At 43.5% G+C, this 22,238-nt stretch overlaps 1 protein-coding gene across 7 annotated transcripts in view; it reads left to right on the top strand.

The window, feature by feature from the left end:
* Positions 1-11,141, top strand: part of LOC139551032 (3',5'-cyclic-AMP phosphodiesterase 4C-like) — a 62,462-nt gene extending 51,321 nt beyond the window's left edge. For all 7 annotated transcript variants that reach the window (XM_071362374.1, XM_071362373.1, XM_071362372.1 and 4 more), the window contains 8 exons: positions 4,692-4,785; positions 5,082-5,266; positions 5,438-5,536; positions 5,725-5,889; positions 6,035-6,134; positions 6,342-6,619; positions 7,321-7,503; positions 7,643-11,141. In XM_071362374.1, the coding sequence (XP_071218475.1) occupies positions 4,692-4,785; positions 5,082-5,266; positions 5,438-5,536; positions 5,725-5,889; positions 6,035-6,134; positions 6,342-6,619; positions 7,321-7,503; positions 7,643-8,170 (1,632 nt within the window). In that variant the 3' untranslated portion in view covers positions 8,171-11,141. The remainder of the gene's footprint in view (positions 1-4,691; positions 4,786-5,081; positions 5,267-5,437; positions 5,537-5,724; positions 5,890-6,034; positions 6,135-6,341; positions 6,620-7,320; positions 7,504-7,642) is intronic.
* The last annotated feature ends 11,097 nt before the right edge of the window (positions 11,142-22,238 follow it).

Genomic DNA, 22,238 nt, shown 5'->3' with positions numbered 1-22,238 from the left:
CACGCCAGTCACACACACACGTGTTGGTGTGTTTCATGTGCTGCAGATTAGTCAATGAAAAGGTAGAGTCAGTGGGAGGTATCATCCATGCTAGCACCTTGCAACAACGCGCAGGCTCAGTGATGTTTCTGCATCACTTGATTTTTCCTATTAAAAAAAAGCATGTTTGGCTTTATGAATATTTCACCCTTTGCCGTACATCTTTGTATGGTCTATTTGACCAACTTTGTATGTTAACCATCTTCACCACATTGTATTGTATCAAGAAATATACTGAATAAATAAGCTGAAATAAAAGATCCCAGAAATGTTCCAGATGCACAAAAAGCTTATTTCTCTCAAATTTAGTGCACAAATTTGTTTACATCCCTGTTAGTTAGCATTTCTCCTTTGCCAAGATGATCCATCCACTTGACAGGTGTGGCATTTCAAGAAGCTGATTAAACAGCATGGTCATTACACAGGTGCACCTTGTGCTGGGGACAATAAAAGGCCACTCTAAAATGTGTAGTTATGTCACACAACACAATGCCACAGATGTCTTAAGTTTTGAGGGAGCTTGCAATTGGCATGCTGACTGCAGGAATGTCTTTTGCCAGAAAATTGAATCTCTACCATAAGCTGCCTCCAATGTCGTTTTAGAGAATTTGGCAAAACGTCCAACTGGCCTCACAACTGCAGACCACGTGTAACCACATCAGCCCAGCCCAGGACCTCCACATCTGTCTTCAAAACCTGCGAGATGGTCTGAGACAAGCCAGCCGGACAGCTAATGAAACTGTGGGTTTGCACAACCAAAGGACTGTCAGAAACCATCTCAGGGAAGCTCATCTGCGTGCTCGTGGTCCTCAACAGGGTCTTGACCTGACTGCAGTTCGACATCGTCACTGACTTCAGTGGGCAAATGTTCACCTTCGATGGCCACTGGCATGCTGGAGAAGTATGCTCTTCATGGATGAATCCTGGTTTCAACTTTCCCGGCAGATGGCAGACAGGTGTATGGACTTGTGTGGGCGAGCGGTTTGCTGATGTCAACCTTGTGAACAGAGTGCCCCATGGTGGCGGTGGGGTTATGTTATGGGCAGGCATAAACTACGGACAACCAACACAATTTCATTTTATCAATGGCAATTTGAATGCACAGAGATACCGTGATGAGATCCTGAGGCCCATTGTCATGCCATTCATTTGCAGCCATCACCTCATGTTTCACCATGATAACGCACGGCCCCATGTCACAAGGATCTGTACACAATTCCTGGAAGCTGAAAATGTCCCAGTTCTTTCATGGCCTGCATACACACCAGACATGTCACCCATTGAGCATGTTTGAGATGCTCTGGATCGACGTGTACGACCGCGTGTTCCAGTTCCCGCCAATATCCAGAAACTTTGCACAGCCATTAAAGGAGTAGGACAACATTCCACAGGCCACAATCACCAGCCTGATCAACTCTACGCGAAGGAGATGTCGCGCTGAATGAGGCAAATGGTGGTCACACCAGATACTGACTGGTTTTCTGATACACGCCCCTACCTTTTTTTTAAGGTATCTGTGACCAACAAATGCATCTGTATTCCCAGTCATGTGAAATCCATAGATTAAGGCCATATGAATTTATATGATAGGCTCCACAGTAAAATCTTTGAAATTCTTGCATTTATTTTAGTTCAGTGTATAATGTGCAATGGATTTCTGAAAATATCTTTTATCTTCTAAAATAATGGATTTTCTATTCTGCTTTCTGCAAATATCTAGGATTTGTACATTTATAATATGATAATGATACTACAGCATGTTGCGTATCATGCCAAATCATCCTATTCTCCCATTTTCCTATGAGGATTTTCTCTTTCCTCATAGCGTCATCGTCATCATGTCAGTACTAGCAATGCATTCATGCGTTCACATATATGTGAAATAAATACCTCAGCCATTCAAGGCATTGGGCTCCCTCACATCATCTTCAAACTTGGTGCATATGGTGCAGCCTCAACCCCCCGCCTCCAACCCAACCAGCCCCCACCTGTCTCCTCTACCATGGGCCAATGAGCTCTGTCCCCCTGTCCCAGCCTCTGATGCAGCAGGCCACCGATCGGCTCCTTCCTTTGGGCAATATGGAAGGGGGGGGGGGGGGAGTTGGGAGTTTACACACAGAGCAGGCAGAATAGTGCTGCTGAGGGAGAGAGGCAGGAGTCGTTTCTCGGCCATGCTCCCCAGCACCCCGCATCCTCAGCCTGGCTTTCGCGCTTCCTTTTGCGAGCAAACTCTTATCTTTGCCCATTCCTGTAGCATGTGGATAAAGGCTTTCTTGTGGACTGTCTGCTTGCAGTGGAATTGAGGAGTTCAGGCAAGCAGGACAGGAGCACGGAGTGTGTTCTGCTTGTACAGTACCAGGGACCGTAAACACAGTACAGTAGCTAGAGGAAGGAATCTGGTCTTTAATTCATTTCTTTCTACTCCATGATTTATTTGGTGCTGAAATGCCCGAAGTCAATTACTTGTTTTTTGTGTCGAGGATGTACATTGAGGTAAGATGGGCTGGGCTGGGATGCACGTGTGTAGTACAGGTGTACTTGTTTGCAGAGTTCTTTGCAGTTAGTTGGGAAGTGATGCTGTCTTTGCAGTGTGTGTGTGTGGGCATGTGTATGAGTGTGTGTGTGTGTGCTTCCAGGAGTGCATGAGCGTGGAGTGAGTCCATAAAGTCCATTCATGTATGTGCATGCAGATGTGTCCCTTTATCTTTGTGTGTGTGTGTAAGAAGTGTGCGTGTCTCACATATGGTTGATTCTACAAAAGTGGTGCAAATTGCAGTCCCATCTCAAAAACGCAATTAAAAATATAAAAAAAGTTCAATCTCCAAACATTTATTTACATCATGGTATGTTCTAATTTAATCCAAGGCAATAGCAAATATATTGTTAAATGAATACAGTACAAAGTCATAGGTTATACTCTATATGTCTACCTGATGAAGATGTGCTGAAAGTTTGGGGAAAATACTATACAAATGGGATTCTTTTTTTTCTTCCAACCCCCAATTTGCACCACTTCTGTAGAATGACCCATATAAAGTGAGCTCCAAAAGTACTGGGACAGAGACACATGTTGTTTTGGCTCTGTACCCCAGCACTTTGGATTTGAAATGACACAATGACTGAGGTTAAAATGCAGATTTAGGGTATTTTTGTCTATATCGGGTGAACTGTTTAGAAATTACAGCTCTTTTTGTACGTAGTCCCTCCATTTTAGGGGACCTAAGTATTGGGACAAATTCATTTATAAGCCTGTTAAAGTAGTACAACTTTGCCCAATAGACATTAATGGTAAATAATGTATTGTGTCATTTTGGATTGACTTTAATTGTAAATAAGAATATGTTTCTGAACACTTCTACATTAATGTGGATGCTACCATGATTACAGATAGTCCTGAATGAATCGTGAATAATGATGAGTGAGAAAGTTACAGAATCACAAATATCACACCCCCTCAAAAATGCTAACCTCCCCTGTTATTGTAATGGTGAGAAGTTAGCATGTCTTGGGGTTATGATATTTGTGAGTCTAACTTTCTCACTCATCATGGTAGCATCCACATGAATGTAGAATTATTTAGAAACATATTCTAATCTTATTTACAATAAAAGTGACTCCAAAATGACACAATGGGGGGACTGCATACACAAAAAGTGCTGTAATTTCTAAACGCTTCAACCGATATGGATGAAAATACCCTCAAATTAAACTCATAGTCATTGCATCATTTCAAATCCAAAGTGCTGGAGTACAGAGTCAAAAGAACAAAAAATGCGTCACTCTCCCAATACTTTTGGAGCCCACTGTATATATATCTGTGGGTGTGCGTCTTCAGAGCAGACTGCCGCTGTTTCAGACAGGGGGAACTCTATTATCCTTGTGTATGATGATTACATAATACATTATTTGATCATCTTCTGCACCTATGAAGGAAGCGTTCTCTACTCAGCCTCCGCTGTAAGCTCCTCTTAATGGAGATATTCTAGCCAGCCTGTACTCTAGCCACTATGAGTGAAGCACAGGGAACAATGAAGGTACACTACATGAAACTAAAGCGTCACTTGATTGACTGTCACTGAGGGGGCGGGCTCATACTAGAGCTAGATGATGACTGGCAGTCCGGAGTACCAATCAAGACTGTTTACTCTTGCTGAGCAGCCTAGGGCCCACCTAACGTAGCAGAGGTGAAAGAGGACCCTGCATCTCAGAAAGACAATGGTGTTATTCTCATCCACTTCAGTAGAAAAGTTAATGCCAGCTACATAGTCTTGCAGAAGGACATACTCAGAAAAGGTTACATACAGCGTTCCAAAAGGTTCTTCGGGTGTCCCCATAGGAGAATCCTTTTTGGTTCCATGTAGAGCCCTCTGTGGAAGGAGTTCTTATGGAACCAAAAAGGGATCTTCAAAGGGTTCCCCTATGGGGAAAGCCGGAGAACCAATTTTAGGTTCTAGATAGCACCTTTTTTTCTAAGAGTGTATTATTTCAGCTGTGGTTGGACAGCAAGTGACACACCATTTACTACATACTACTAAATGTCTCATAGTGTACTGTACATGTGCCTACCATGTGTATGTCTACTGTCTATAGTAGAAAGTATATTGGTACAGTCAGAGTGATGCGGTGTGTTGTGTTGTTGTTTGTCTCCCCAGTTCAAGAGGATGCTGAACAGGGAGCTTACTCAGCTATCAGAGACCAGCAGATCAGGGAACCAGGTGTCAGAGTTCATCTCCAGCACCTTCCTAGGTACGTCTCTCTCTCTCTCTCTCTCTCACTCTCTCTCTCTCCACAAGACTTCACTGACTGACTGTGCTAGTAGAGACCTGTAATGTGGACCTAATAGTTACTAATGTATACGTATTGTATAGTAGTGACATGTCATTACACCAATACAATATAATTCCATGTAACCACGTGATATCTGTGGCACTTCAACTCAATGTAAAGTGGCACCAGCCCTAGTTTCAATAGACAACCATTCTGAACCTATGGTTATCACGGTGTCAATGTGTAATAACGCGCCGTGTCTGTCCGTACCACAGAAAAGCAACACGACATGGAGATCATGTCTCCGCCCACCAAGGAGAAGAAGGAGAAGACGGACAAGAAGAAGCGCCCCATGTCCCAGATCGTGGGGGTAAAGAAGCCTATCCTGATCCCCAGTGTGGCCCCCTCCAGCATTCCCCGCTTCGGGGTCCCTTCCAGTCAGGAGAGCCTCCTTGCCAAGGTTAGTCTACACAACCCTTCTTTTCTGACGATTTAACTAGAACATACCTCCCTTTTAGGGTTCTGTTCTGTCACAAGTTGTCACTTATGACAGGATCTAGTAGTCCCCAGCACATTTTGGGGGTAAAGGATCTGTTGTTCTTTCTAACTGAAATGTTTTTCCATCTGTCAGGAGTTGGAAGAGATCAACCAATGGGGTGTGGATATTTTCAAAATATCTGAATATTCGGCGAATCGTCCACTGACGGTGGCGATGTATTCCATTTTCCAGGTATGTCATCCGTCTGCGTCCACAAAGATACTGTTTGGGAAACTTAGATGATGTCACTGTTGTCTTGAAGGATAAAAAGTGTGTTTCATATGATTCAAATGACATTTATCTAAATAGAATGATCTCTAAGTAGTCTCTCTCTAATGATGACAATTTCATTTTCTCCCCCTTCTATGTTTCCTCTATAGGAGCGAGAGCTGCGGAAGTCCTTCAAGATCCCTGCAGACACCTTCATCACCTTCATGATGACCCTGGAGGACCACTACCACCACGACGTGGCCTACCACAACAACATCCATGCTGCAGACGTGGTCCAGTCCACCCACGTCCTCCTCTCCACCCCCGCCCTGGAGGTACGTCAATACAATACAACTTTTTAGCTAGAAACTGACAATACGGTATTTTTAATACTGTATTGTTGTTACGTCTATGTATGAGTCCCACACACATACAGTATTTACCTGCATTAACATCCCTGTGTTTCTCCCATCTCTGCAGGCTGTGTTCACTGACTTGGAGATCTTGGCTGCTCTGTTTGCCAGTGCTATACATGATGTGGACCATCCGGGGGTGTCCAACCAGTTCCTCATCAACACCAGTGAGTTCACATGGGGCACTAGGATGTAGATGTTTCAAATCTTGGAATCCTTTGTGTGTCCACATTAAAATCAATTCACGGGCCACATATGGCCCGCACGCCACCAGTTTGAGACCCCCTGCTGTAGAATCTCTCTTTGTGTGTGTGCGTATATATCTGTCTTTGTCTGTACAACACTGTTCCATTCTCTCCTGTGTGTCCGTTCAGACTCAGAGCTGGCCCTGATGTATAATGACGTGTCAGTCCTGGAGAACCACCACCTGGCTGTGGGCTTCAAGCTGCTGCAGGAGAACAACTGTGACATCTTCCAGAACCTCAGCAAGAAACAGAGGCAGTCCCTACGCAAGATGGTCATAGACATGGTGTTAGCCACAGACATGTCCAAACACATGAACCTGCTGGCGGACCTGAAGACCATGGTGGAGACCAAGAAAGTGACCAGCTCTGGAGTGCTGCTGCTGGACAACTATGGAGATCGCATCCAGGTTAGACTTCGAAAGAATCCCATTCATTCTCTGAGCAGGGATTCGTATTCAGCATAACTGATGTGAATTAGATGATAATATGGCCATTTTGGCTGACACTTTCATCTCAAGCCTCTTACAGTTAACCCATTCATTCAGTGTATTTGGCATATTCAGGAATTGAACCCCAAAACATTTGCCTAAACTGACAGCACCATGCTCCAACCAACTGAACTTAATTGGGAACATATTACTGTCATATCACCGCACCTGCTCTTTCGACCTCTGAATGCTCGGATATGAAAAGCCAACAGACATTTACTCCTGAGGTGCTGACTTGTTGCACCCTCACTGTGATTACTATTTGACCCTTATGGTCATCTATGAACTTTTGAACATCTTGAAGAACGATTTGGCCTTAATGGGTATGTACTCTCAAAATCTCCACCCAGCACATCCAGAAATGGACTGGGCCACCCCTCGGATCCTGGTTCCTCTCTAGGTTCCTGTCTTTCTAGGGAGTTTTTCCTAGCCACCGTGCTTCTACATCTACATTGCTTGATCTTTGTTTTTTTTTGGGCTGTGTTTCTGTACAAAGCACTTTGTGACAGCTGTTGATGTAAAAAGGGCTTTATAAAATAGATTGGATTGATTGACTGATATGATTCTATGGCCGTTTCATTCCTCAATGCTCAATAAGAAGTGGTTTTGGGTTTCTCCAGGTCCTCCAGAACATGGTTCACTGTGCTGACCTCAGTAACCCCACCAAACCCCTGGAGCTGTACCGCCAGTGGACCGACCGCATCATGGTGGAGTTCTTCACTCAGGGGGACAGGGAGAGGGACAAGGGCATGGAGATCAGCCCCATGTGTGACAAACACAACGCCTCCATCGAGAAGAACCAGGTACGGTTAGGACACACACAAGCACAGAGACACAGATACACACTATGTACACATGCATAGAGAGACATACGCTGTCTGTTTCGGAAAGGTCTGCCTCTCTGGCAAATATGTCAATGAATATATTCCTCTTCCCCTCCAGGTGGGCTTCATAGACTACATCGTTCATCCTCTATGGGAGACGTGGGCCGACCTGGTCCATCCCGACGCCCAGGAGATCCTAGACACGCTAGAGGACAACCGTGAGTGGTACCAGAGCATGATCCCCCACAGCCCATCGCCTACCCCCGAGGCCCAGGACAAGGTGGGCCTGCCTGGGGGAGCCATTGGGGCCGGAGGGGGTGGATCTTCCATCGGAGACAAATTCCAGTTTGAGCTGACCCTAGAGGAGGAAGGCGAGTCCGACACAGAGAGCCCCCCAGAAGAGGAGGAGGGGTACAGTAGCACTGGGGCGGAGCCTTCTAGAACTGACCCGGACAGCAGACTCCATTCCGTGTCTGCCACTGCTCACCCACACTATCAGGGGCTTTCCAAAATGGCCACCTCTGTCCTCAATCTCGGTGGCACGACTTTGTCCACCGACTCTGACCCAGACAAGGAGGCAGCCGAAGACAAAGAACATGACCAAGAAGGTAATGCCGGTGTGAGGCGCTTCAGGCTAGGTACATAACACCAGTGCAATGTTCTTTTTTGTTCGTTTTTTGTTGTTGATTGTCTGTGCCTCCCCCTGAACCCTTTACCCCACATCTTTGGCTTCCTTGGACTGAATGGCAGGACAAAGCTGAGGTAGAGAACGTAAAGGGGGTGCGTTCAGGAAGTCTGCACTTACACAGCAGGCACCTTGCACTGGAGAGACGAGAGCCCCACAGTTCCTATTTGTTAGGTTGCAGAGAACAGGAAACCCGTGCTTTTGAGCTGGTCTTTTGTGTTTTACCAATATGTTTCGGAGTTGAACATGCGTCACCGTCTTTGGCTTACGTTTTTCAGAGACGCTGAGATAACCAACCATCCTGTTTTGACAGCCAGGTCTACGACGAAGGAGCGAGGAATTTTGCGGGGACACGTCTTCCTTTATACTACTTATGACCGCTTGAAACAATTGACGGCGCTTTGAACTTAGTAACAACAAACACCATCAAGTATTTTGAGACTTTATGCCAAACAGCGCAATAAACAGGAATTTGGCCAATGGCAATGTTTGCCTGCCTTTACAACTGTTGATGATTTGATATTTTATTCAAGTCCTTTGCAGACCTTACCAGATATGTACCACAAAGGACAAAGTACAGAGCAGGCCTTCAGAATGGTTTGAGGAAGAGATTGTTTAAAATGCAGCAACAATACTTTTTGGGTACCACTGTTGCAACTGCTACTAGGTGCCTCGCAAGGGGTCTTGTGCTAAGATTGACTGAAGCAGCAGCACTACAGCAGCATTACAAACTTAACAACTGGTTTAGGGTCAGTTCTTCCTCACACAGTCCTAACCTGAACTGTTACGTGTACACCTACAAAACCAACCCTGAGCCAGTCGTTATAGGGGCATAAAGTAAGACAAAGCTATGCTGTTTGCACCTGGCGCCTCCCAGTGTTGAAATTCGGAATTGAAGTCAGCCCGTGTAATACAATTCAAGGCATTGAAAATGCCCATACCTACTGTAAATTGACTATAGTTATGTTAATTGGATTGGGTTTAGCTATGGTTTTATTGTACCCAAAACAAGGACTTCAGTTAAGAATCAACCCTTTTCTGTATGATTTTATTTATTGGAAGTCACTCAAAGTGTATACATACTGCTTTATGCTGTAAATGTGTGTGTATCATTAACCTTTTTACAGCACCCATTTTCATCAGTCTGCCTCCACTTTTAGCACTTTACAATTTAACTCACAGCCAATATCCTGCTTGAAAGGGCTTGTGCCAATCCATGAACACATTGGAGGAAGGTGTAACCAGCACTTACCTAGCCTGGCACATTAGGAGAACTGGTTGTTTTTTAGGGGAACCTGGACTAAGATAAGAACTGTTTGACAGTAGGTCTGTGGACAATGTCCTTTCAAGTCCATTATTGTTGTTACAATACAGTAGGTCTCACGTTTTCCACAGGTAACATCACCACTGGTCACATTTTCAACCAGTTGAATTACTAAATAAGATACATTGGTAGCTGGGTTTGTGAAGAAAATGTGTAAGTTGTAATATTTGCCAAACTATTTCAGAGATGTGTGAAAGATGTGCCACTCAAGCGCAATTCTGTCATGGGCCAGTTCTCTGTGCCAGAATGTTTTCCCCCCTTTCCCTTTGTCATTGGTCAATATTCTGCTCTTCACAGGGACAAAGCCAATGACAGTACAAGTGCCAAGCAAGCATGACACAATTTGTACTGTAATTTCCATTTTGCCCCTGGCTAATTTCCATCAATGACTGACTGACAGCATTGTTGATCATGTCGCCCTCCCTGTGTACTCGTTCTGTCCAGTAGGTTTTCGGTTTCAGAACAATAATCCCCTGATAACTGTACTTGTCTTAAAGAAGTGGTATGTTTGAATGGTTGGACGTTTTGATTAATTGAATTTGTAAAGAAACCAAAGCACTCTGTATGGTACTTTCACAAGTCTCTGCACTTCCGGCACAGTTGAGTGTAATGTAACTTGACGAATCCACGTTAGTTTTCTGTCTGTATTCTGGTATTATACGGCCTGATTATTACAATTGATTCACAGCACAGGCTGGACCACTACAGCTGAAATAGGGGACTTGTTAGCTTATGGAATTGAACCTTTTTGTAACTAACCACAATATATTTTGATACATGATTTTTTTTGCTGCAAGATTCATAAGGAGAGTTTTCAAGTAACTAAGATAAACTCATCTGTGGACGAAACACAAACATTGAATCGCCATCGTGGAGTAAATTTATGTTGTGTTTTTACGAAAGATCTAGAAATGAGACTTTCTGGAGCCTTATATTTGCATTTGTTTTCTTTCAGCATAGATTTGATATCAGGTGGAGAGAAACCAGTGCCATGCATAACGTAGCTAAGGAGCACAAACAGTCAAGAACTCAAGCAAGCCTTTCTGCCTTCCTCAGCTGCCATGCAACATTTTTTCACCAGCCCTTGCAATGACTGTCTAACATTTATTGTTTTGTATACTTTCCTCACAATGCTTTGTGTACAGTTTATTTATTATTTCTATATATATGTCCGAAATGAAGAACTATAGACTTTGTCGGAGGCGGAGTATTTATTTGTAGCTACCTTCCGAGCTTTGGGAGAAGAAGAAAAATGGGACAGATTTCAACTACAGTACTCAACCAAATGTTTTAGTTTCCCTATGTCTGCCATTAAAGAAAGGAATAATACTCAAACTTTCAGGATTTTCTGGATAACATCAGTAGAGTAGGAGATCCCAGTTTCAGACACTCTGTTCCTATGTTTCTCTCCTGACCAGGTCCCGGTTTCCCAAAAGCATCTCAAGGCTAAATTGAATTTAGCCTTATGATGCTTTTGGGAAACTTGGCCCAGAACACCTGTCTACAGTCTCGACAATCCAAACACAACTGTTTACTACGGGTTTCTAAGCGCTTACTGTTACTGTACGCCTGTCCACCTTTTCAATAAAGGAGTCTTCATGCCTTTGACATCATGGATGCTTATTGGAAATAATGTTGACCATGGAATTCTACAATAATACGCATGTTTTTTTTCCCAATGACACTGAATTCGGATTACATTATGTCATCTAAGTGTATTTCAATAGGAAATTGTTAAAACAATCATTCTAAATAAAAACATATGTATGTTGACTACAGTCACACTAGCAAAGGATAGATGGAAAAATAATTGACTCAGGAGCTATCAGTGGCGCGATGGGTTGGGCCCAGTGATGTACAGTTGAAGTCGGACGTTTACTTACATCTTAGCCAAATACATTTAAACTCAGTTTTTCACAATTCCTGACATTTAATCTGAGTAAGAATTCCCTGTTTTAGGTCAGTTAGGATCACCACTTTATTTTAAGAATGTGAAATGTCAGAATAATATTAGAGAGAATGATTTATTTCAGCTTTTATTTCTTTCATCACATTCCCAGTAGGTCACAAGTTTACATACACTCAATTAATATTTGGTAGCATTGCCTTGAAATTGTTTAACTTGGGTCAAACGTTTCGGGTAGCCTTCCACAAGCTTCTCAAAATAAGTTGGGTGAATTTTGGCCCATTCCTCCTGACAGAGCTGGTGTAACTTAGTCAGGTTTGTAGGCCTCCTTGCTCGCACATGCTTTTTCAGTTATGCCCACACATTTTCTATAGGCTTGAGGTCAGGGCTTTGTGATGGCCACTGCAATACCTTGACTTTGTTGTCCTTAAGCCATTTTGCCACAACTTTGGAAGTATGCTTGAGGTCATTGTCAATTTGGAAGACCCATTTGCGACCAAGCTTTAACTTCCTGACTGATGTCTTGAGATGTTGCTTCAATATATCCACATAATTTTCCTCCCTCATGATGCCATCTATTTTGTGAAGTGCACCAGTCCCTCCTGCACTAAAACACCCCCACAACATGATGCTGCCACCCCCGTGCATCATGGTTGGGATGGTGTTCTTCGGCTTGCAAGCCCCCCCCTTTTTCCTCCAAACATAACGGTGGTCATTATGGCCAAACAGTTCTATTTTTGTTTCATCAGACCAGAGGACATTTCTCCAAAAAGTTCAATCTTTGTCCCCATGTGCAGTTGCAAACCGTAATGTGGCTTTTAATGGCGGTTTTGGAGCAGTGACTTCTTCCTTGGTGAGTGTCCTATAGATACTTTTGTAGCTGTTTCCTCCAGCATCTTCACAAGGTCCTTTGCTGTTGTTCTGGGATTGATTTGCACTTTTCGCACCAAAGTACATTCATCTCTAGGAGACAGAACGCGTCTCCTTCCTGAGCGGTATGACGGCTGCATGGTCCCATGGTGTTTATACTTGCATACTATTGCTTGTACAGATGAATGTGGTACCTTCAGGCATTTGGAAATTGCTCCCAAGGATGAACCAGACTTGTGGAGGTCTACATTTTTTCTCTGACGTCTTGGCTGATTTCTTTTGATTTCCCCCATGATGTCAAGCAAAGAGGCACTGAGTTTGAAGGTAAGCCTTGAAATACATCCACAGGTACACCTACAATTGACTCAAATTATGTCAATTAGCCTATTAAATAAACTGTCTGTAAACAATTGTTGGAAAAATGACTTGTGTCATGCACAAAGCAGATGTCCTAACTGACTTGCCAAAACTATAGTTTGTTAACAAGAAATTTGTGGAGTGGTTGAAAAACGAGTTTTAATGACTCCAACCTAAGTGTATGTAAACTTCTGACTTCAACTGTAGCTCAGCATTCAAAACCATAGTACCCTCCAAGCTCATCATTAAGCTTGACGCCCTGGGTCTAAACCCCGCCCTGTGCAATTGGGTCCTGGACTTCCTGACAGACCATCCCCAGGTGGTGAAGGTAGGAAACAACATCTCCACTTCACTGATCCTCAACACTGGGGACCCACAAGGGTGCGTGCTCCGTCCCCTCCTGTACTCCCTGTTCACCCATGACTGCGTGGCCAAGCACGCAGACAAGCATGTAGACAACACAACAGTAGTAGGCTTGATTACCAACCACGACGAGACAGCCTACAGGGAGGAGGTGAGGACTCTGGGAGTGTGGTGCAAGGAAAATAACCACTCAATGTCAACAAATCAAAAGGACATGATCGGGGACTTCAGGAAACAGCAGAGGGAGCACTCCCCTATCCACATCGACGGGACAGCAGTGGAGAAGGTGGAAAGTTTTAAGTTCCTCGGTGTACATGTCACTGACAAACTGACATGGTCCACCCACACAGACAGTGTGGTGAAGAAGGCGCAACAGCGCCCTCAGGAGGCTGAAGAAATTTGGCTTGTAACCTAAAACCCTCACAAACTTTTCCAGATGCACAATTGAGAGCATCCTGTCTGTCTGTATCATCACCTGGTACAGCAACTGCACCGCCCACAACAACAGGGCTTTCCAGAGGGTGGTGCGGTCTGCACAATGCATCAACGGGGGCAAACTACCTGTCAGAGGAATGCCAAAAAGATCATCAAGGACAACAATCACCCGAGCCACTGCCTGTTCACCCCGCTATCATCCAGAAGGTGAGGTCAGTACAGGTGCATCAAAGTGGGGACAGAGAGACTGAAAAACAGTTTATATCTCAAGGCCATCAGACTGTTAAATAGCCATCACTAGCACATAGAGGCTGCTGACTATACACAAACTTGAAATCATTGGCCACTTTAGTAAATGGAACACTAGTAAATTTAATAATGTCACTTTAATAATGTTGAAATATCTTGCATTACTCATCTCATATGTATATTCTGCATTCTATACTTTCTACTGTATCTTAGTCTATGCCGCTCTGACATTGCTTGTCTAAATATTTATATATTATTAATTCCATTCCTTTACTTAGATTTGTGTATATTGGGTATATGTTGTAAAATTGTTAGATATTACTTGTTTGATATTGCTGCACTGTCTGAACTAGAAGCACAAGCATTTCGCTACACGCACAATAACATCTGCTAAACACGTGTATGTGACCAATATAATTAGATTTTATTACAGCATATTGGATGACTGTCATTCATATTCCATTCACCCAGCTCAATGTAACATTGATAGGTTTAGGCTACTACATGATACTCACATTTTCTCTATACCCATCATGAGGTTGCTACAACCTAGCCTATGAATGAACGTTTACAAGTAGGTGCACAGGTCGAGAGAAATTGTGACACATTCATTGAATGTGTTGGATAGCCATAGCCAGCTAGCTAACATAATCATTAGTTCAATAGTTGCAAACGAGAGTCCTGTAGTCCATAATCAGCTCATTGGTTTTTACTGATGTTGCAATGTGGGGGCACGCACTGCTGCCAGACCCTGAGCTCACCTGCGTGAATTGTTTGTTTGTTTATAGTTATATTGCTCAATTTTGTTTCGTTTTGTTGAACACCAACAGTGTCATTGCGCAAAATGGTACGCAGCATCATCTGGATATGTGTGCAACAAAAGTTCAACCTTCACCTTCTGCTACCGTTTCTGTCAAGCCGTCTACGCATACTGTACATTCTCCGCATATGTTCGAGAAATCTATATGCGCCACACAGAACGCACTGCAACTGCCTCTGCAAAGCAATGCTGCAAGGCAAACGCAGCGTTCCGTTAGAAATTAATGTACTTCTGGTGTACCAAAATGAAATTTAATGTAATTATTTAACCAGGCAATTCAGTTAAGAACATCTTCTAATTTACAATGACAGCCTACCCCGGCCAAACCCTAACCTATGGGACTCCCAATCGCGGCCGGTTGTGATACAGCTTGGAATCGAACCTGGGTCGTTTGTGACACCTCTAGCACTGAAATGCAGTATCTTAGACCGCTGCGCCACCCGGAAACCTCAATGTGTGATCGAGGCGTAATTCCAAGTGCGTCGCATATTTGAAAATGGATTGTACATGGTGTGTGTGACTTTCTCAATCCTAATCGCTGTAATATGCAAACAATTTTACAATCTATACCGGAGGTTGTATGGATTCAGTGAGTAAATCAACCACCATCCCCTACTCCTGTGAGTTTCGGCTTTCTTTTCGAGATAAAGCTCACACTCTCGAAAACAGCATTGCTTTGCCTGATGGTTGTTCTACAAAGTCAAAAAGTGAAACTAAGAAGAAGCGAGGCTGAAGAGGTGGTGTTAGGAACAGACTACGGAGGCGGGGAAACCGTCACCCGCTCCCGGCGATTACTCTGTCAAATGTGAGGTCACTAAATAATGAACTGGATGAGTTAGCGGCAAGTGCTTAATGTGAAGAGGACTTTAGACAAAGTATGACTTTAGACAAAGTGATTTAATCTGCTTTACAGAAACGTGTTTCAAGCAGAACTATATTGATGTGAACATTGATGGATGCGCTGTTATTAGAGCAGATCGAGACAAAACAACATCACATAAATCAATTGCTGGGTGGCTATGTATCTTTGTAGATAATACTTGGGCCACGCAGTGTACTGTGACTGAACAAGTGTGCACCAGAGACTATGAGATTCTCGTCGTGTCAATCAAACTAGTCTATCTACCACGCGAATTTGTACAGATTACCATTATTCTGGTCTATGTGCCTGGATCTAACAATAAAGACCCTGCTGATTATATACTGTTTCATTGCTGCACTTTCACCATTAGTTGACCAGTCAGTATTTGTGCTTGGGGATTTTAATACGCTCTCCATCTCCGCGCACCTCCCCACTCTGCAAAAGTGTGTCACCTGTCCAACTCGCATCCTGGACCAGTGTTATGGCAACGTAGAGGACGCATAAACGGCAGTGTGCAGAGCATCCATCGGGAAATCAGACCATAACGTTATCCATCTCCTACGGAGATCTACGCGAGAAACCTATAGAGAAATCATTCAGGTATGTCAGAGGAGAGCAGGGAGGAGCTCAAGGATCGCTTGACGTCACAGACTGGGAGGTGTTCTCTGACTCGTGCAGGATTCCCCACGAGTTGACAGACAGAACGACAAAATCAAACATCCAGTTCTGTGAGTAGACTGTCATTAAACACAAAAACTGTCCGAGTATTACCCAACAACAAGCCCATGGCTGTCTAAGGACTTGAAAAATGTGCCTCAATGAACGGAATTTTGCTTTCCTGAAAGGAGATACTGATGCTGTAAAGGAGAATGAAAATGAATTCAGGTCTAAAAGGTGGAAAGCTTAAAAAAAGGACAGCAGGAGTTCTGTACAGGCAATCCAAGACAATGATGGGAAGAGAAGAGAAAAGAGAACAATACAAGTTCATCCTTTGTAAATGACCTTAACTGTATTATTTTATTATTTAAAAAAATAAATGTTTACCCTCTTTTTCTCCCCAATTTCGTGATATCCAATTGGTAGTTACAGTATTGTCCCATCGCTGCAACTCCCGTAAGGACTCGGTAGAGGCAAAGGTTGAGAGCCATGCGTCCTTCGAAATACGACCCTGCCAAGCCGCACTGCTTCTTGACACACTGCTTGCTAAACTTGGAAGCCAGCCGCACCAATGTGTTGGAGGAAGGGATGGGAGGGACTGAATGGAGCTGAAGGGTGGGACTAATAACAAGATAACCAATGTGAAACATACGGGGTCTGTAAAATGTATATAGGTTCAGAACTTTTGTGAAATAGCACAGTTACAAATAGAAATCAAACTGGATGGACATCAGAAATAGAGGAAGGACTAAAAACAAACAAAATATAACTATTGTAAAATAGATTGTGTCTGTAAAATGTGTATAAGATATATAAACTGAAGGTAGAAGCCTAAGTGTTTATTGGTTTACTCCAATTGGGGGAAGGGTGGTAGGGTTTGCGGGGAATAATAAAGGTATATTCCCCAAAAAGTATTTATGTCTATATAGGTATGCGTATGTATATATGTGTATATGTATGCATGCGTGTATGTATATGGATATTTTTACCCAAAAATTATATGGGGGATTGGAAATACATTGATGGAAGCAACATTCTCTCCGCAATATTAAGCTGATCCAACCCTTAGGGGGGAAAAAAGGAAAAAAAAGGTTGAGAGCCATGCGTCCTTCGAAATACGACCCTGCCTAGCCGCACTGCTTCTTGACACACTGCTTGCTAAACTTGGAAGCCAGCCGCACCAATGTGTCGGAGGAAACACCGTACAATTGGAAACCGTGTCAGCATGCATGCACCCGACCCGCCACAGGAGTCGCTAGAGCGCAATGGGACAAGGACATCCCGGCCGGCCAAACCCTCTCCTAACCCGGACGATGCTGGGCCAATTGTGCGCTGCCTCATGGGTCTCCCAGTCGCGGAAAGCTGTGACACAGCCCGGGATCGGACCAGGGTCTGTAGTGAAGCCGGGTCAGGAGTCGCTAGAGCGCGATGGGACAAGGGCCTTCCGGCCAGCCAAACCCTCCCTTAACCCGGATGACGCTGGGCCAATTGTGCGCTACCTCATGGGTCCCCGGTCGACTGTGGCACAGCCCGGGATCGAACTTGGGTCTGTAGTGAAGCTGCGCCTCTCGGGAGGCTGACCTTAACTGTTTTTATGGAAGATTTGACAAATGTAAACACATATGTGAGAGTATCCACAAATCCTCTCCTGTCCAGATAACAGAGAACGAGGTGGCCTCATGCTTGTCACATATTAAGCCACACAAAGCACCAGACCCAGACAGACTACGGGGAAAAGTACTGAAGGTCTGCGCTGACTAGCTCAAGGGAGTCTTCACACGACTGTTTCAACTCCTGCTGAGCACCTGTACAGTGCCAAACAATCCTGGAAGGTGTTGATCATTGTACCAGTGCCTAAGAAGTCAGGGGCCAAATCACCAAATTACTTTCAACCTGTGGCCCTCACGCCCCTCTGGCCAAATGCATGGAAAGGGTTGTCAGTAAGCACCTTACCCTGTCCAGAGCAGAGGGGGACGGAGGACACTACCCTGACCTTGGTGAACATGGTGGCTAATCACCTTCAACATGCTAAATCATATGCACACATTTTATATATTGATTTTAGTTCATCCTTCAATACAATGCAAATACACACACTGTTGAAATGACCACTGGACCTGAATGTAAACGGAGGCCTCGCAGGTTGGATCAAGGACTTTTTAACTGACCGCCCACAGAGGGTCCTCAGGAATGGGGCCCTCTCTGATGAACTGACCCTGAACACAGGGGCGCCCCAGGGGTGTGTCCTTTCACCGTTGTTGTTCTCTATCTACACTAATGAGATGAAGATCCAAGGAAACAATGTGAGCCTTTTCAAGTACGTGGATGACATGGCTCTGGTAGGACTATTTTTTAAAGATGCTACGTCAGATGGGAACAGCTATTTTAAACAGACCAACAACCTTCAAGAATGTTGCGGGTTAAGTGCCCTCCATATCAATGTGGAAAAGACAACGGAGCTGACCATCATTGACAACAACTTGCCAATGTCCCAACCACTCTCTCTGAACGACCAACCAGTGGAGATGGTTGAGTGTTTCAAATACACAAATTGATAACAAGCTGAGTTTTACAGAGAATACAGACTGTATTTTTTTTAAAGCAAGCCAATGCCTGTTTTTAATCAGGAAATTAAAGGGGTTTGGGGTCAGCCAGCATGTTCTGGAGAGGGTGTACAGCAGCTTGGTGGAGAGCACGCTCACGTTCAATATGACAGTCTGGTATGGTAATCTGAGCCTGAGGAGCAAAAGCAAACTGACCAAAATAGTAAACACAGCCAGCAAAGTAATTGGTCGACCACAGGCACATTTGAGCAGTCTGTTCCACAAGGCAATCAAAAAGAAGGTTACTGGCTGTTATTGTCAGCTCGAGAGTCTTCCCTCTGGCCGGCGCTTCAGAATGCCCATGCCCAAGAAGAACGTGTTAAAACAATTTGTTCCTTGTGCTGTTGGACTACTAAACTCAACGTAAATTATATTGGTTATATTGGTATATGTCAATCCAGTGCATTGTGAGTGAATGTATCAATGTTCTACGTATATGTTTTTAGTGTATGCAGTATGATGGACTGAATGGTTTAAATGTGTGTGATGTGAGAATATGTATATGTGATCCTTTTAATGGAATGTGATGCCAAAGAAATATATGCATCCTGGATGGACAATAAAGTTTTATTCTATTCTATTGGACAAATTCAGATATGTTTATCCCCGTTTCGTTCCGTTTGCCTATGTTTAAGAAACTCTTTTCAACAGAATCGGCGGAATGAATACACCCCTGATCACACGCAAAAACAGTTCACTTTTATAGTAGCCACATACAAACAGCACAATCCCTTTGATCGTTGTATAATTCCTTCTCACATCTACGAACTCTCCTCCTCTCACCTTTTACCTTCGCTTGTGGACTTCAGTGCACAACACATCAGCTGTCTGTGACCAAGCGAAAAAACCTTTCCAAGCCAAACCTTCATATAATAACCGCTAATCTCTACACACAGCCTACATCGCTGTCACCATATTAACGTCATAGTCAACATAGCTACTAGAACTAACGCATTACAGACCCACTACAATCATGCAGTACAGTGTACAGTCAGCAGCAAGCAGTTCAGCAGTTACACCGGCGGGCCCCGATGGCATTACATTTATAAAACCAAAAGCTTACCATGACTTGGAAGAGTTCCAGTGTTGTATAGCCATAGCCAGCAAGCTAGCTAACATAGCATTCCTCTCTGTTTGAGCCAGTTGTTTGAGTAGGCCAAACTAGCTAGCTGCATTCGCTAGTTAAGTAAGTGAACGTGAAAAGAAATCCTCTCTCGCTGGTAATTGTTCAAAACTGTTCAACGAATTTCTTTCCCTCGCTTTGTGGTCATCTACTCACCTCATTAACTTATGCTTTCAGTACTAGATTCATTCTCTGATCCTTTGATTGGGTGGACAACATGTCAGTTCATGCGGCAAGTCCCCTGATAGGTTGGAAGACGTCGTTTGGAAGTTGTTATAATTACTGTCTATGGAAGGGGAAAGATGGAAACTAGCTGTCCTCCGGCTACACCATGGTGCTACCCTACAGAGTGCTGTTGAGACTACTGTAGACCTTCATTGCAAAACAGTGTGTTTTAATCAATTATTTGGTGACGTGAACATATTTAGTACAGCTTTATCTAAAAATGATAACTTTTTATATGTTTCACTATTTGTATTTTTCTGAAATTCACTGAGGAGGATGGTCCTCCCCTTCCTCCTTTGAGGAACCTCCACTGATGGATATAGATGTTCCATGAACCCGCAAACGTGAGTAGATTACCTTGAAAACAACAGGCAGACATCTTGGATGCAGTCCAGTTCTTCCTACTCCTCGATCACACCGACAGCGTAATGGCATTTTGGTACACCAGAAGTACATTACTTTTCAAGGGAACGCTGAGTTTGCCTTGCAGCATTGCGTTGCAGAGGCAGTTGCAGTGCGTTCTGTGTGGTGCATACGTTGGATGAATCGAACGTACACTACCGGTTAAAAGTTTTTAGAACACCTACTCATTCAAGGGTTTTTCTTTATTTTTACTATTTTCTACATTGTAGAATAATAGTGAAGACATCAAAACTATGAAATAACACATATGGAATCATGTAGTAACCAAAAAAGTGTTAAACAAATCAAAATATATTATATGTTCTTCAAATAGCCACCCTTTGCCTTGATGACAGCTTTGCACACTCTTGGCATTCTCTCAACCAGCTTTGCCTGGAATGCTTTTCCAACCATCTTGAAGGAGTTCAAACATATGCTGAGCACTTGTTGGCTGCTTTTCCTTCACTTGGCAGTCCAACTCATCCCCAAAAATCTCAATTGGGTTGAGGTCGGGTGACTATGGAGGCCAGGTCATCTGATGCAGCAGTCCATCACTCTCCTTTGTCAAATAGCCCTTACACAGCCTGGAGGTGTGTTTTGGTTCATTGTCCTGTTGAAAAACAAATGATAGTCCCATTAAGCGCAAACCAGATGGGATGGTGTATCGCTGCAGAATGCTGTGGTAGCCATGCTGGTTAAGTGTGCCTTGAATTCTAAATAAATCACAGACAGTGTCACCAGCAAAGCACCCCCACACCATCACACCTCCTCCTCCATGCTTTATGGAGGGAACCACACATGCAGAGATCATCCGTTCATCTACTTTGCGTCTCACAGCGACACGGCAGTTGGAACCAAAAATCTCAAATTTGGACTCATTAGACCAAAGGCCAGATTTTCACCGGTCTAATGTCCATTGCCCCGTGTTTCTTGGCCCAAGCAAGTCTATTCTTCTTATTGGTGTCCTTTAGTAGTGGTTTCTTTGCCGCAATTCGACCATGAAGGCCTGATTCACGCAGTTTCCTCTGAACAGTTGATGTTGAGATGTGTCTGTTACTTGAACTGTGTGAAGCATTTATTTGGGCTGCAATTTCTGAGGCTGGTAAATCTAATGAACTTATCCTCTGCAGCAGAGGTAACTCTGGGTCTTCCATTCCTGTGGCGGTCCTCATGAGAGCCAGTTTCATCATAGCGCTTGATGTTTTTTGCAACTGCACTTGAAGAAACTTTCAAAGTTCTTGAAATGTTCCGTATTGACTGACCTTCATGTCTTAAAGTAATGGTGGACTGTCGTTTCTCTTTGCTTATTTGAGCTGTTCTTGCCATAATATGCATTTGGTCTTTTACCAAATAAGGCTATCTTCTGTATACCCACCTACCTTGTCACAACATAACTGATTGGCTCAAACGCAGTAAGAAGGAAAGAAATTCCAAAAATTTACTTAAGAAGGCACACCTGTTAATTGAAATGCATTCCAGGTGTCTATTTCATGAAGCTGGTTGACAGAATGCAGAGTGTGCAAAGCTGTTATCAAGGCAAAGGGTGGCTATTTGAAGAATATAAAATATATTTTAATTTGTTTTACTTTTTTGGTTACTACATGATTCCATATGTGTTATTTCATAGTTTTGATGTATTCACTATTATTCTACAATGTAGAAAACAGTAAAATAAAGAAAAACCCTTGAATGAGTAGGTGGTCTTAAACTGTTGACCGGTAATGTATGCATATGCATAGGCTTGACCGAAATGGTAGCAGAAGGTGAATGTTGAACTTTTGTTGCACACATATCTAGATGATGCTGCGTAAAAACACAATATGTGTGATCAAG

The sequence above is a fragment of the Salvelinus alpinus genome, chromosome 23 (assembly GCF_045679555.1).
Source record: "Salvelinus alpinus chromosome 23, SLU_Salpinus.1, whole genome shotgun sequence".
Taxonomy (NCBI): Eukaryota; Metazoa; Chordata; class Actinopteri; order Salmoniformes; family Salmonidae; genus Salvelinus; species Salvelinus alpinus.
Note: the sequence above shows the minus strand (reverse complement) of the source record. Positions and strands in the feature narration are given on the sequence as shown.